This window comes from Microcaecilia unicolor, chromosome 1 (assembly GCF_901765095.1).
Source record: "Microcaecilia unicolor chromosome 1, aMicUni1.1, whole genome shotgun sequence".
Classification (NCBI taxonomy): domain Eukaryota; kingdom Metazoa; phylum Chordata; class Amphibia; order Gymnophiona; family Siphonopidae; genus Microcaecilia; species Microcaecilia unicolor.
Window position 1 is genome coordinate 309,465,859 of NC_044031.1, and position 13,283 is coordinate 309,479,141.

A 13,283-nucleotide genomic window follows, 5' to 3' on the forward strand; every position below is an offset into this window, starting at 1 on the left:
TGAATTGGTGTAAAACATAGTAGATGATGGCAAATAAAGACCTGTATGGTCCTTTCAGTCTGCCCAACAAGATAAACTCATTACATATGTATACCTGATATTGATTTATCCTTGCCATTTTTAGGGCAGAGAATGTAGAGCCCGGCAGAAGCTAAGCATGTGAGAAGGAAAAACAAGTAAAATAAATAACAAATAAACTTAAGTACATCTCCTATACAATTAATTTTAATAACTACCCCATTTTACTGTTAACCAATTCATTTGTTTTAAGAACATACACTTAAATAATGTGAATTTTTATCAAGGCTCGTGCTGCTGTGCAGAAAGAGTCCCCCATGAAGTTGAACACAGATTTAATAGAGGATTCCCATTTTTTTCCATGTTACTGTAAATGAAAGCTAATCACTTACCTCAAAGCTCCTTAATAAATAAGCACCTATTTTTTAATAAAAAAAACCCCACACACCTCTACACTTTGAACATAATTCTAACAGGGGCGGACTGACCATTCAGGCAACTAGGCAGTGCCCGAGGGCCCAGAGGCTCTGCCTGGTTGCCTGCTGACGCCACAGCACATTGCAGCCCTCCCCAGACCTACCTTGAAGGGCCTGGTGGTCTAGTGGCCTCTGCGGGACAGGAAAGAATCCCCCTCTTTCCTTCCTGATGCCACTAAAGCTACTATGCATGGCGGCACTGGTACTGCACCGCCTTATTTTACTACTACCTATTTCTATAGCATTACTAGACGTAAGCAGCGCTGTACATAAAGAGACAGTCCCTACTCGAAAGAGCTTACAATCTAATTAGGACAAATAAGAGATAAAGGAATTACTAAGCTGGGAATAATAAAACATGGGTACTGAACGAGTGAGGGTCTAGTAGCGCTATAGAAATGATAAGTAGTAGTAGAGTTTAAAGCAGCATCAAAAAGGTGGGCTTTTAGCCTAGATTTCAAGATGACCAGAGATGGAGCTTGACATACTGGCTCAGGAAGTCTATTCCAGGCATATGGTGCAGCAAGATAAAAGGAACGGAGTCTGGAGTTAGCAGTGCAGGACAAGGGTGCAGATAAGAGAGATTTACCCGGGGAGGAATGTAGGGAGAGATGAGAGTGGAGAGGTACTGAGGAGCTGCAGAGTGAATGCACTTGTAAGTCAATAAGAGGAGTTTGAACTGTATGTGGAAACGGATAGGAAGCCAATGAAGTGACTTGAGGAGAGGGCTAATATGAGCATAGCAACACTGGCTGCCGAGACCTGCGAGACTACTGCGGTAAGTCTCGGTAGCCATTTTGAAAAACATGGTGGTGGCGCTGCCAGCTGACATAGTAGCGATAGCAGGGGTTCTTGCTCAAGGCAATTTACAAATTCAGATACCACTGATAGGTCCCTGCCTACCAGGGCTTACAATCTAAGGACTACATTTACTAAGGTGTGACACCATATAAGTTAAGCACCATTAATGTACATTAATAGGTCCCCAATGCATAAAAAGGGACCTGTGGTACATAAATCTATTAAAATATGTTAGCATGTGGTTAAACACAGTAGCACCTTTTAGTAAATCTAGCCCTAAGTTTGTTCCAAGCCAATGGAGGAAGAAATGTGTTTCTCAAGGTCACATAATATCAATGTAGAATATTAACACCTGGGCTTCCTGGGTTTTCAACCTAGCTCCTTAACCAGTAGGCTGCTCTTTCATTCCTTAGAGGACCATCTAAATTGGTGTATTGTTGCAATATAAAATTAAAATGTGTTTGTCAAAACTAAAACAGATCAACAGAATAAACAGAAAAGGTTCACATCCACATATATACCAGGGATATTTATTTATATGTGAATTAATGCTTACACAATGCCTTTTGTCAATATTAATAAGAAAACTAAACAAATGCTATTACTTAAGCAGAGAACAGTTTACACTTTCCTCTAAACTTTGGTGATCTCTGAAATATATTACTTAGGGGTTACTTCTTCTGAGGAAGAAATGGTAAGGTGAAATGTTTCCCTAATGAGAGGGTAAAATAAAATGTAGAACCGAGAACAAAAGCTCTACAAAGAGATACTTGCTTTCATTTCAAATCCCTATATTAAAACCTAACAAATGCATAATTCTACATCAGTGGCAGGCCTGTGATGAACATGATAGTACGTCCTTGCCCAGGTAAAGCAAACATGCTGTTTTGATGGTTGGTGACTAGAAGAACCAGGTAAAATTTTTAAAAGCTTATTCCTGCTTCTCACTTATGAAGGATATGGTAATAATGATCTTTTAGAATGGTTAACCACCCTATGCCAGATTCACCCTCCTATGTCTATCTTGCACATTCTTTTAACATAAGAACGGCTCTGAAGATAGAAGGAAAAATATCTGTGCCTAAATGCCTTCATCAGCATCTATGTGGTTAACCTTCGTCAGGCTAGGGTTGCACCATCAGATATTCCATGTTTTATTTTGTTTGATTTCTATTGATAACCTTAAGAGTGGACTAACACGGCTACCACACTCCTCTACCATCAGATATAAATCATGGGGGCAATATTTTGTCCTAAGCAGAAGGAAGACTAGGCAGAAGGAAGAACCTATATCTAATGGCACCACCTGTGGCTAACATATATTAATATACTATTATATAAATAATTTTCATTTTGTAGAATTCTACTATAAAGAGTGAAAATGACCTCTTAAAGGAGTGTCTATATATCCTACTTTCCCAGAAAGTAGCTTCTATCTAGAAGTGCCTCTCTACTATGCAGAGATTTCTTTTTTTCTGTTAGTACTCATGAATACCTGGTATTAGCACCTTTTTCTCCAGAATCAGCTGCATGAAATGACAAGAGGGGTGGGGCCAGACTGAGGAGTATAGTTGCTCTTCTCTACTCTGATTTGACTTCTCCAGTTTCACCCTTTCCCCTCCTGTTCCCTGCAGTTGCCTGAAAGGAGATGGGCTTAACCTGAAGCAGAAGACTCTCTTCTCTGCTCAGTCACATTTAGGGCAACAGAATTTATTAGCCCTGTGTTTCCATATCACAGAATAGGCGCACAGGACTATTTTCGAACTCTGGCTCATCTTGCCTTTCATTCTCTCCAGAAGCATAGCCAGGTTTTGACGTCAGGTGCAAGGCTGAAGGCCTAATTTATATAGTGGCCATTACATTCAAAATCTGTTTGGGGGAGCAAACTGCTCCCTTGCATGCTACCTTAGCTACACCTCTGATTCCCCTCCCCCTAGCAACATGTTGCCTTTTGCCTGGGGGACAAGAATTAAGGGGCTAAAGTAGACAGACACCACAGCAAATGTTGTCTGCCAACAGGGGAGATGGATGGGTGAGGACAAAACAAGAAGGCAGACAGGGATAAGATCGGCAGGAGTGAATGCTAGGGAAAATGAGGACATAAATGTTTGGGGAAGTGGAGGAAGATATACCAGAATTGGGGAAGAAGTGAGAGAGATGGGAGGAGAGAAGACTGGGGAAGCTAGAGAGAAGAAAAAGGTAGGCACTAGTACATATTATCAGGGCAGCCTCTCTTTCCCTACTGGTGCTCCTACCAGTGGGAGGTCAGATAGGAAAGGAAAGGGGATAATCACACCATGACTGAGCTCTGAGATTGCAGTGGGTGGGGATACCACAAGGTTATGGAGCCCTGGGCAGTTATTCTGATTCTCCAACCATCATAATCTTTCTAAAAACACTGCTACTAAGTAAGTTGGATTCTTTCACTTCCTTATACATACAGAGCAGAAATAAAATACAAATAAAATAAAAACATAGCAAAAAAGACAAACTGATCAGAAGACATTATGCCATTAGAAAAGAAGAGAGCATTAAGGGTGAAACAAGTTACCGTTTTCTTTATCTTTTCCTTGCAGGCGCCAAAATGCTTCTGGACCCTAAGTAAAATGCTACAGAACATGAATGCAAACATACTGTCTCCCTGAATTTCTGCTTTGAAAAAATAGAGCAAGGTACCCAGTTATTGGTATACAAGGAGAAGATAAATCAAAGATGGGAAAAAAGAATTGCCTTTTACTCGGGCTGTATTGATAGGTCTACAAAAACAGTAATAACCAACCACATTAATTGGCTGCACTCTTTAAAAATACTCTGTACTGTAGTGTTATCCAATCACACTGTCACAAAACATCATCTGGTTGAGCAGTGATGGCCAACAAGCAACACAATTGAGTAGTAAACAGTACATATTAAGTTGATATAATTAGATAATGAACATCACTGATGATTCTCTGCGTCCTTTTGATTATAAAATATGGAATCTTGAAAGGTAAATATTTTAATTCAGTTGTGATCTTCCATTTCTACTTTGCTAAAGACACAGTAAAAGGCAGCTCTCTGTAAACACTACTCATTGATTGGAAATAAGAAAAGAGTATCTTTTAAAGAACTGCTAGTAGCAGGAAATAAGAACAGATAATCTCTCAAATCCATAGGAGGCCAAACCAAACAAACTCTAACAGCAACCAAGAGGAAGATAAATGAGCACATACATAAAATGATGAAGCTCATTTAGTTAAAAAAAAATTTGGCCACGCCATGTACTTCAAATGTTCAATTTGCAACTTAAAATGTGTATCAAATCACATTTCACACAACTGGCTACGTGACAATAGATGGACGGGACCTCTCTGATATATTCATGCTTCTTTATGAAAATAAAATCTACATATCTTCACCTCCAAACAAGCTGATACCTCTTCAATAAAGTATATTTTGCGGGGGAAGAAAAAGAAAGCTCATTTAGTAAAAAGAGCACAGAGGGAAAAAAAAATCTTTCCTCTTCCACAAAAAGAATTTGAAATGAACAAAAGGGATGCTGTTGAATGCTATCAGGGGAACTAGTATGACACTGATACTAATGAGTCTTGTGTGCTTTTCAATAAATAAAATTAAACAGAATAAAATGTTAGAATTGCACTCTCAATCTGCTATCTCCTTTCCACTTCCCTGTTTAGAATTCATCATCTGAACTCAGCAACAGAGTCTTCTCATTATCACGGGTGCTGGAGCAACTGTGTGTACGAGAGATAATATGGCCATTGCGCCAAGGTGTACCATGCTCTAATGTGGACTGCTGTGTGTACTGCTGATAAGCTGGAGAAAAGTTGTGGATGGCATCCTGGACAATGTCGTGGGGGTTCATAGTTTCCTTCAAACTGCTGGAAATACTTTTCATAGGAGCACAGCGGCCTGCAATAAAACAAAGGCAGTTAGTATGGAACCTCACCCAAAGGCAGGTGATGATGGACAGTTAAATGCAGAACCAAATGACTCTAGAAACTGCCTGCATGGTATTTTCCCTATTATTAGCAAGGAAATAGTTATCAAGATCAGAAAGCAAATTCACTGAATATGCGATTATGTTGCAAAACAGCCTTATATGTCACTGCAAAACAGACATTTAAACATTTTTTTAAATGTATTGTCATGTTTACAATGGATTAGAAATGTCATTGTTTTCCACCTTGGACAGTCTTAACTAGAAATGGTGACATATAAGCTGCTTTAAAGTACAATAAGTAAATAAACGGAGTGGCAGCAGTAAAGGGGGTAGTCTTGATTACAGTTAGAAAGGTATCCAAAGGCAAAACGCTTGTAAGAGAGGAACACTTTTTTTTTTTTCCTGTTAAAGATGACTTGCCTTTTCCAAATCTGAGCTTAACAGTTCTTATATTCTCATAGACGTTCAATGTGGATTCCAATCAAAGAATCAGAAAAATCAAACCAAGAAGTACAATACAGGATTAAAAAATTACATGTAGCCTATTTTTTTAACACTACACAATATGGTATAAAACTTCAGTAATCTAATATGGAAAATAAGTAACCTAATTGCTGGATACAAATTTCTGGAAAAGAAAAGTCTTCAGTTCTTTTCCAAATCAGGTATAATTTGAAAAATGCATATCAAAAAGGTAATCTCTTCTAGTGTGTAGCTGCATAGTAAGATAATAGAGTTAAATACTTTTTTGATCTTACCTCTTTAGGATCAGAAAAAACAAAAGCAGAAGAATCTCAGAGTGAATATATAAAGTTAGATCTTGAGTAACTTATATCATCATACATATAAGCAGGAGCCAAGTTTCAGCTGAGTTACATTCAGGTACACAAGTTATTTCCTATGTCCCTGGAAGAAGCAGGATTTTAATATTGGCTTACCGGGTTTATCACCTTCTCTAACCAATAAGGGGTCAATATTTGGCTTGTGGCGCTCAACATTTTGCTGACCGCTGCTAGTGTTATGTTCAGAAACCCAATGCCAGATCATGTCCAGGCTTTGGCACTGAATACACCACAGATGGTTAAGTATGATATTCAGTACTCTACATAACACTGCTGCTCGTTTGCTTCATAAAGCCTGTAGTTCAGATTCTGCTACCCCTCTTTTGTCCTCCCTTCATTGGCTGCCGATTAACCTTTTAGTGTCCAATGTTCCCATATGGCTTATTACGGAAACATTGGACACTAAAGAGTTAAATTTCAGCCCTGGTTTAAAATCCTTAGAGGCGTATTTTCAAAACACTTAGACTTACAAAGTTCCACAGTAACCTATGGAACTCTGTAAGTCTAAGTGCATGGAAAATGAGCCCCTTAGTCTCACTCAAAGTTCTGCAAAGTGGTCCCCAGCTTCTTTCTTCCCTCATTATTCCCTACACACCCTCACGTTCTCTTTGGTCACTTCTGCCTTCACCTAAGCAGGCTCACTATGAATCTAATTGTCACCCTGCGTTCTACTTTCTGGCACCAAAACTTCAGAACGAAGAACAGAGAGAAGATCATTCTGAATTGGCTTTTTCTCGCTTTAAAGCTCTTCTGAAAACTCACTTTTTCACCTCTTGCATTCAGGTTTTTGCCTCCTATCTGCTGATACTGGGAATTGGTTGTCAGATGCCTCCTCAGTTGGACTGTGAACTTGCATGTTTGTTAGTGTGTGTGTTTACTTTTATATCAGTTGCCCTGTCTTATCCTGCTATGGAGTTCTTTTCCATTGTTTTTACTGTGAACTGGTGCAATCTTATTGTAGTAGTGATGGTGGTATATAACATTTTTAATAAACACAGGACTAACTTTTATACAGTCCTAGTTATGTGGTGACCTTGACCGCTAAAGTGCTGAATATCAGCACTTAACCAGCCAAGTGACGACTTCGATCTGGAATGCCCCCAAAATAGCCAGTTTTGCTTTAAGTGTTCACCCAGTCATTTTCAGCAGCACTAACCGGTTCAGGGCCTCTTTAACAAAATGAGAGGAAGCCCATGCAATTCCAATGGGCTTCTTCTCATTTGACACGCAGGAATCACTAGAATGGCTTTGTAAAAGAAACCTCAGTGCCACTGAAAATGACTGGTTATCCCCGAATAGGTGATTTAACTGGCCAGGAGCTGTTTCTGGCTGGTTAGACAGCTTTTAATATCGACCCCTAAGTTACTCCTCCATGATATAAGTATATGCAGAAGAACATTTTAAGCTAAAATATAGGGCCTTACTTGCTTAAATGTTTTATATTGGATGATACTGCTAGAAATAATTATGTTCTTTGAGTGGAAGGCATACTAACTGCATCCTTCTGAGACAAAGTACATGTGGTTTGTTAACTGAAAAAACCTTTGCAAATTTACACTCCAGCCCATCCATATCTATTCAGTTATGATCAGGGCATAGACCGTAGAAGTCTGCCTAGCACTGGTTTAGCTTCACAATTTCCAGCGTTGCCACCCAATTTATGCTAACATTCCGTGGATCCATTCCTTCTAAACAGGATTCCTTTGTATTATCCTAGCATGTTTGAATTCCATTACCGTCTTCACCTCCACCACCTCCTGCGGGAGGGCATTCCATGTATCTACCACCCTTTCCATGAAAAAATACGTCCTGACATTACTCCCGAGTCTGCCCCCTTCAACCTCAATTCATATCCTCTAGTTCTACCTCCTTCCCGTCTCCAGAAAAGGTTTATTTACGGATGAATACCTTTCAAATATTTGAATGTCACCCCTGTTTCTCCTTTCCTCCAAGGTATGGAGGAAAGGATGGAATGTCAACACAGCAACCCCCTTGCCTCAGATAACAGCCCCTTTTTATACAGAAATCATGGGCTACAGCTGTGCTGATATACATTCTAGCTTTGGGGCAACTCTCATATACTGTTTATCCCAAATATTGTGGTTTCAAGGGCTGATTGTCTCACTGGCACCACACTGAAGGAACCACCTTGCAAGAAGCAGGGGTTTCATAGGTAATGTGAGATTTGCTAGCCACAGCGTCTCTTCAGCTGCAACGGTAATTCCAAGAGTACTGGCTGTTCTGGCCATGACGTCTATGCTGATGACCACCTTGTTATTCTAGCACATCGGGACCCCTGTCAGCAGTTTTCATCTGTATGCAAGGTCGCCAGCTTCCACAAACACTAGGCTTTGCATTGAAAGATGGAAAAAGCTTAAGTCTGCATTTTTGAGTCAGGTTATTAATGCTGGATAGTGCTATGTATTATAATCCCACATAGCTTTGCCTATATAGGAACACGGTGCTTGTTTTGCGCTTACATTCGCGACTTAGAATTTAAGTGCACCACGTTACAGAATACACTTAGTGAGTTGTGCATGTAAATCTTAATTAGTGCCAATTAGTGCTAATTGCTTGTTAACATACAAGAGCACTGATTAGCTATGTTAACCAATTAAGTAATGCGCACTGTTATAGAATACGCTTCAATTTCCAAACAGAAATTAAGGGGCGATATATAGGAATCCTGGGTGTACATGCTTTACAATTACATATCCTTCATCTCTAATTAGATCCTCCCACTCAGAACAGTTATGATTCATTCACAGAGCCAAGTGTGTTTAATCAAAACAAGAAACAGATGTTTTCTATCACAGGCCCTCAGCTAAAAACCAAAAGACGTATACAAAGCAACAGATAAAAGACAGTGTGGCCCAACATGTAACCCATTCTATAATAAATCATGGTTTTTTTAGAATTCCTTAGCTCAAGACTTGGGAATATAAGCTTAGTAAATATGATCATTCTAAGCCAATATTGTTTGATCTGGATTTGGCTACCAAAGTATTCCATTGATTTTAAGATTTTGTTAGTTTTAGTTTCAACCATTTTTATTGATGATTCATCCAGGGAAACAATCAACACATTCAACAGACCACAAAGAGAAAGAATGGCAACATATCCCTCTGCACATGGAAAAGATAATGATGATCATCACAGAATTAACATTTCCTCCCTCCCCCAACTCAAAACTCGAACCCCTTCCCTCCCTCTCCCTTTGTAATTAATGTTAGCGCAAGTCAATCCTGGAAGTGCATAAACATATAGACCCTGTTTACAACATGGTACGAACAATAACCCCAAAGGTCAATGTACAGGGTAACTATGCATGCCCTGTTCCTATTATAGCCGAAATAGTAAGTAGGCTAATAAATCCCTCCAGGTGAGAGACCTTGACTCTTATAGCCTCTCACCTTTGTTAGTTTTAAATGTTTGGAACTGGCCACCAAATACATTTGGCAGTAACACAGGAGTTTTATGATCCTCTCAATGGTTTCAGCTCAGAGTATTTCCTTCTCCAGAAATGAAAAAAAAAACCCCTCAAAAAACCCTCTGTTCAAGAAGGTTGGCATTTAATTGATATGGACTAATTCTGTAGAATTCACTGCCCATTAACATAACATAACATAACATAATTAGAACAAAATCTATGATACTGAAACTGGTTTAAAGCATAGCTTTTTCTACAATTTTTACATAATTAACATCTGAATTGCTAAAATGATCATTCTTAACAAAGATGGTACATCAAGTCTTAATAAACCATAAAATACATTATGAACATTGTGAAATGTTTTAATACATTACCAACTTGATATAATATAATGTAAAGTAGAAAGCAAACTGGGTACATAGATTGCTCTGTATGAAGTGATAAAATGATTCATAAATACAAATCAAAAATTAAACACTTTGGGGCTCATTTCAAAGTACTTAGACTTACAAAGTTACAGAGAGGGGCATAATCGAACGGGGCGCCCAAGTTTTCATGAGGGCGTCCTCGCAGGACGGCCAAGCGAAGGGGTGGGGAAAACCCATATTATCAAACAAGATGGGCGTCCATCTTTCGCTTCGATAATACAGTCGGGGACACCCACAATCCCATCATTTAGTTCGATCTTAGAGATGGTCGTCTCTGGTTTCGGCCATAATGGAACTCGAGGACGCCCATCTCAAAAACAACCAAATCAAGCCCTTTGGTCGTGGGAGGAGTCAGAATTCGTAGTGCACTGGTCCCCCTCACATGCCAGGACACCAACCGGGCACCCTAGGGAGCACTGCAGTGGACTTCACAAATTGCTCCTAAGATGCATAGCTCCCTTACCTTGGGTGCTGAGCCCCCAAAACCCACTCCCCACAACTGTACACCACTACCATAGCCCTAAAGGGTGAAAGGGGGCACCTACATGTGGGTACACAGTGGGTTTCAGGTGGGTTTTGGAGGGCTCAGATTTACCACCACAAGTGTAACAGGTAGGAGGGATAGGCCTGGGTCCACCTGCCTGAAGTGCACTGCACCCACTAAAACTGCTCCAGGGATCTGCATCATGCTGTCATGGGGTTGGGTATGACATTTAAAGCTGGCAAAAAATATTTTTAAAGTTTTTTTTTAGGGTGGGAGGGGGTTAGTGACCACTGGGGGAGTAAGGGGAGGTCATCCCCGATTCCCTCCGGTGGTCATCTGGCCAGTTCAGACACCTTTTTGAGGCTTGGTTGCAAGAAAAAATGGACCAAGTAAAGTCGGCCAAGTGCTCGTCAGGGACGCCCTTCTTTTTTCCTTTATCAGCCGAGGATGCCCATTTCTTAATCACGCCCCAGTCCCGCCTTCGCTACGGTGCTGACACGAACCTGTGACGGAAAGCAGTTGAGGACGCCCAAAATCGGCTTTCGGTTTTGCCAATTTGGGCGACCCTGAGAGGACGCCCATCTCCCGATTTGTGTCGGAAGATGGGTGCCCTTCTCTTTCGAAATAAGCCTGAGAGTAACCTATGAAACTTTGTAAGTCTAAGTGCTTTGAAAATACACCTCATAGTAACCTATAGAACTTTGTAAGTCTAAGTGATTTGAAAATACACCTCTTTGGGGCAAACACTGCTTCTTTACAATTTACTATACAGTACTGATTTATGGTACTATATAAGTACCAAAATAAGACTTCTGGTCTGCATCATATTACACAGCAAAGACAGGTCCAGTTCATTTACTCAGTGGTAGCATCACTGAACGTAAGCTAGAGTTAAACCTATTAAACAAGAAGAGATTAGGAATGCTAGAATCACCTCACAAATGAAAAGTGCAGGGTAAAGATACCTAACATGAAAGAGATTGTGGAAAATTACAATTAAAAATGCTTAGTACATTACAGTTCCCCACTAGCCCTTATATGTATTTTACTGGACTGCTGTCTTTACTGTACTGCTAAAGTCAGCTTTCCCAAGTACAGCCAATAGGTGGTTATGCTTGTTTGTTACTGTGGGCAATGTATGATTTCAGGGGTTCAGCATTATATTACTTCAGTAAAGTCAAAAGAAGATGGACAGACTAGGCATATGATAGCTAAGGATGAGAGAATGAGTAAGCTACAATAAGAAAGAAAAATTGCTGGCTGAAATAACCAGGCTACAAACAGGATATTTAAAACTGTGCATCCCTCCTCATAGAATCCACAGGACCAGGTAGGTAGGATGCATGCAATGGTGCTGTCTGTACAAAACACTCATGAAAAGAAAGTGGACAAGAGGGGGAAACAGAGTAGTCACAGATGAGACTAGTCAGAATAAATGCAGAAACACAGAAAGAGCTGTACCTACCGTAAGGGTCGTAGGATGGAACTGCAGCAGAATCAAAACCAGTAGCAAAAGGAAGAAAGAGAAATACAAGGGAAAAAAAGAGACAGATGACAGATGAAGAAATACTGGAATAGCAAGTTATGTATTTCCATATACAAAAGAGCAAAACATAATTACTTCTTGAAATCTTCTCCCATCCCACCCACGTTTCAAATTTATTCTGAGCCATGGAAGGTTGCACACACATGAATTAGCATATACATTTAATTTTTGTCAGTGCAAATATAGCCCTGGGTGATTTACTTTTCTCTGCCTGGTCTGTTCCTTGTACCATCATTTAAGCTGTTAATACAAATACTGAATAGCAATAGTCCTATAACTGACTCTCTACAAAACTTCAATTTATATACCCTTCCAAGTTGGTACTGAACCACTAGTAATCAGCAAGCCTGTTTTCCAAACAGGGACTTGAGCATCCCTAAACTATATTTTCTTAGTTGACATGAAAGACATCATGTGATACAAGTTAAATGCTCTGACAAAGATCCAGCATATATTGTTTCCGCATCCCTGTGGCCTGTCATCAGAAGAAATTAAGGTGGTTAGAACATTTGTTCTTCACAGATCCAATCTGTTTCTTAATGTCTTCTTACCATTTAAGACCAAGGTTGCCAACTAGCATGCCACAAACGGTGATATTTGACAAAAGATTTTCATAATTTGTTCTATTTGACAAACCCAAACAAACAATATAAGTATAGAGGTGCCAAGTATGTTTTACAGGGTTTTGTTGTGATAGTCACCACATAATATACAGTGATAGTTTATTTTATTTATTTAGATTTTGCTCACTTCTTTTCCAGTAGTAGCTCAAGGTGAGTTACATTCAGGTACACTGGATATTTCTCTGTCCCAGGAGGGCTCACAATTTAAGTTTGTACCTGAGGAATGGAGGGTTAGTGACTTGCCCAAGATCACAAGGAGCAGCAGCGGGATTTGAACCGGCCACCTCTGGATTGCAAGACCGGTGCTCTAACCACTAGGCCACTCCTCCTCCTCCTCCCAATATCTCAGAAGACTGCTCTTTGAATGTCTGTGTACATAAATCAGTTGACCTAAAGACAGATGCATTTATCCTAATGGTTAATATTAATTTTCATAAGTTAATTGCATATAGGGAGCAGATGGGTACATAACTACTACTACTACTTAACATTTCTAAAGCGCTACTAGGGTTACGCAGCGCTGTACAGTTTAACAAAGAAGGACAGTCCCTGCTCAAAGGAGCTTACAATCTAATGGACAAAATGTGCAGACAATCAAATTGGGCAGTCTAGATTTCCTGAACAGAGGTATAATGGTTAGGTGCCGAAGGCGACATTGAAGAGGTGGGCTTTGAGCAAGGATTTGAAGA

The 13,283-nt window shown here is 39.8% G+C and overlaps 1 protein-coding gene across 1 annotated transcript in view; it reads right to left on the bottom strand.

Annotated features, from left to right (window-relative positions):
* Positions 1-1,185: 1,185 nt before the first annotated feature.
* The window catches only part of TMEM184B (transmembrane protein 184B), a 192,406-nt gene continuing 180,308 nt past the window's right edge, over positions 1,186-13,283 (bottom strand). The window contains exon 9 of the mRNA XM_030208321.1: positions 1,186-5,207. Coding sequence (XP_030064181.1) covers positions 4,969-5,207 — 239 coding nt within the window. The 3' untranslated portion in view covers positions 1,186-4,968. The remainder of the gene's footprint in view (positions 5,208-13,283) is intronic.